This window comes from Stegastes partitus, unplaced genomic scaffold (assembly GCF_000690725.1).
Source record: "Stegastes partitus isolate 25-593 unplaced genomic scaffold, Stegastes_partitus-1.0.2 Scaffold2103, whole genome shotgun sequence".
Lineage (NCBI taxonomy): Eukaryota > Metazoa > Chordata > Actinopteri > Pomacentridae > Stegastes > Stegastes partitus.
This window is the reverse complement of record NW_007579834.1, coordinates 143,721-145,595: the sequence shown is the minus strand read 5'-3', so window position 1 is coordinate 145,595 and position 1,875 is coordinate 143,721. Positions and strand designations below refer to the sequence as shown.

Below are 1,875 nucleotides of genomic sequence, written 5' to 3'. Positions count from 1 at the left end.
CATCAGAACCCTTCACTACACCATCAGAACCCTTAACGACACCATCAGAGCCTTTAATTCTGTTTGCAGAGTGAACGACAGCATCGTTTTCGTTAATGATGTGGACGTTCGTGAGGTCACTCACTCCATCGCCGTGGAAGCGCTGAAGGAGGCGGGGCCTGTGGTCCGGCTGTACGTGCTGAGGCGACGCCCACCAAGTGAACGTGTCACACAGATCAAACTCATGAAGGGACCTAAAGGTAGAACACAGGAGTTTAGTTGTTATGTAACAAATAATTTCACTCTGTCGCCCTCTACTGGACGTCTTAGGTTTTTTCTTTGTGTGTTTATATGTTTACTTATAGGAGATATTATATATAGCACTTTTACATGTTACAGAATAAAATCTATACACTTGAGAAGTATTTTCTAGTGGTTCTAGATGATGTAGAACCGTAAGAAGGGAACAGTGGTCAAAGCCTTATTGGTCATTAAACACACCTTTTATAAGGTAACAGGTATCTTACGTACAAAACTGTTACTCTGAAGAATGCTGTTAGACCTGAAGACCAATGGAGAACCTGGATTCAGGTGATGCTTTGAGAAACGTCACACTGCAGAACCTGTATGTTCCTTTATTGATCCTACTGCCTCTCTTTTATTCCTGATAAAGTTCTTTGGTACTTCAAAGCCTAAAACTCCTCTTCAGATTTGAGAATGTTCATGAAGGAGTGCTGTTTGAGCTCCAGATATCTTACAAAAGTTTGTGTTTCTACTGCTTTGCTTAACAGAACCAATGAGAAATGTTCCTGCATACCTGTGAACCTGTACATACATTTTAAAGGTTGTCTGATTGTTCTACGTGCTTCTGAAACTTGATGCTGCTGTAAAGAATTCATCAGACTCATTGTGGTTCTGGATCACACAGAGCTTGGATCATTTCTTCTGGTTCCAGAACCAGTGATAATATTTCAGTGTTAAGCTAGCCAGTTCTGTCCCTGTCCGGTCCAGGTCTGGGCTTTAGTATAGCCGGCGGTGTTGGAAACCAACATGTTCCTGGAGACAACAGTATCTATGTCACCAAGATCATCGAGGGTGGAGCAGCGCACCGCGATGGACGGCTGCAGATCGGCGACAAAATTCTGGCGGTAGGTGACCTCACCATGCACTGACTGAAACAGAACTTTCTGGACGGTGTTCTAACCTAAGCTCTGATCCTGGCAGGTCAACCATGTCTCTCTGGAGGACATCCTGCATGAAGACGCTGTGTCGGCCCTGAAGAACACCGGGGAGGTGGTCTACCTGAAAGTGGCCACGCCCACCTCGCAGTACATCCACTCGGTTGACCGATACAGCCCCCCCGACCTGACCAGCTGTACGTACACCTGAGATTGGTTTGGTTCCTCAGTAATGTTCTGACCACAGAGCCTGCAGGGTTGATGATAAGTCTTGCTGATCCTGGATGCTCTGACATTTCCTTCAAACTTCAAATTCAGTGAGTTTGCATGTTCGGTAGGCGTTATCACTTGACTCATCTACATATCAACAGATAGGACGTCCTCCACCGACAATCTTCTGTTCAGTGTTGGTGAAGTCAGGATTCAGTTCTTAGAGGGAGGAACAAAGTCCACATTTAGAGGTTGGAGGAGACCTCAGTCACTCACTGTGGCACCAACGACTGTTAAGTTTAGCAAAAGACTTTGGTTTGGGTGAAAGTGCAGCCAGTTACATGTTACAAGGATCGCTTTTAAGCATTTAATCACACTGCAGGACTTTGCTGACATCAGCGAGGTTACACGTTTCAAGTTGTGTCACATGGAGCTGATTCTGCAGTCGCTGCCATTTACTGCTCAGCAGTTCATACAGACACATGCTACACAGTCCTGTGGAGAATGT

General features: G+C 45.3%; 1 protein-coding gene across 1 annotated transcript in view; it reads left to right on the top strand.

Annotated features, from left to right (window-relative positions):
- Nucleotides 1-69: 69 nt before the first annotated feature.
- LOC103373946 (disks large homolog 1-like) overlaps nt 70-1,875 on the top strand; it is a gene marked incomplete at its 5' end in the record, with an annotated part of 18,004 nt that continues 16,198 nt past the window's right edge. The window contains 3 exons of the mRNA XM_008303960.1: nt 70-239; nt 991-1,127; nt 1,204-1,354. Coding sequence (XP_008302182.1) covers nt 70-239; nt 991-1,127; nt 1,204-1,354 — 458 coding nt within the window. The remainder of the gene's footprint in view (nt 240-990; nt 1,128-1,203; nt 1,355-1,875) is intronic.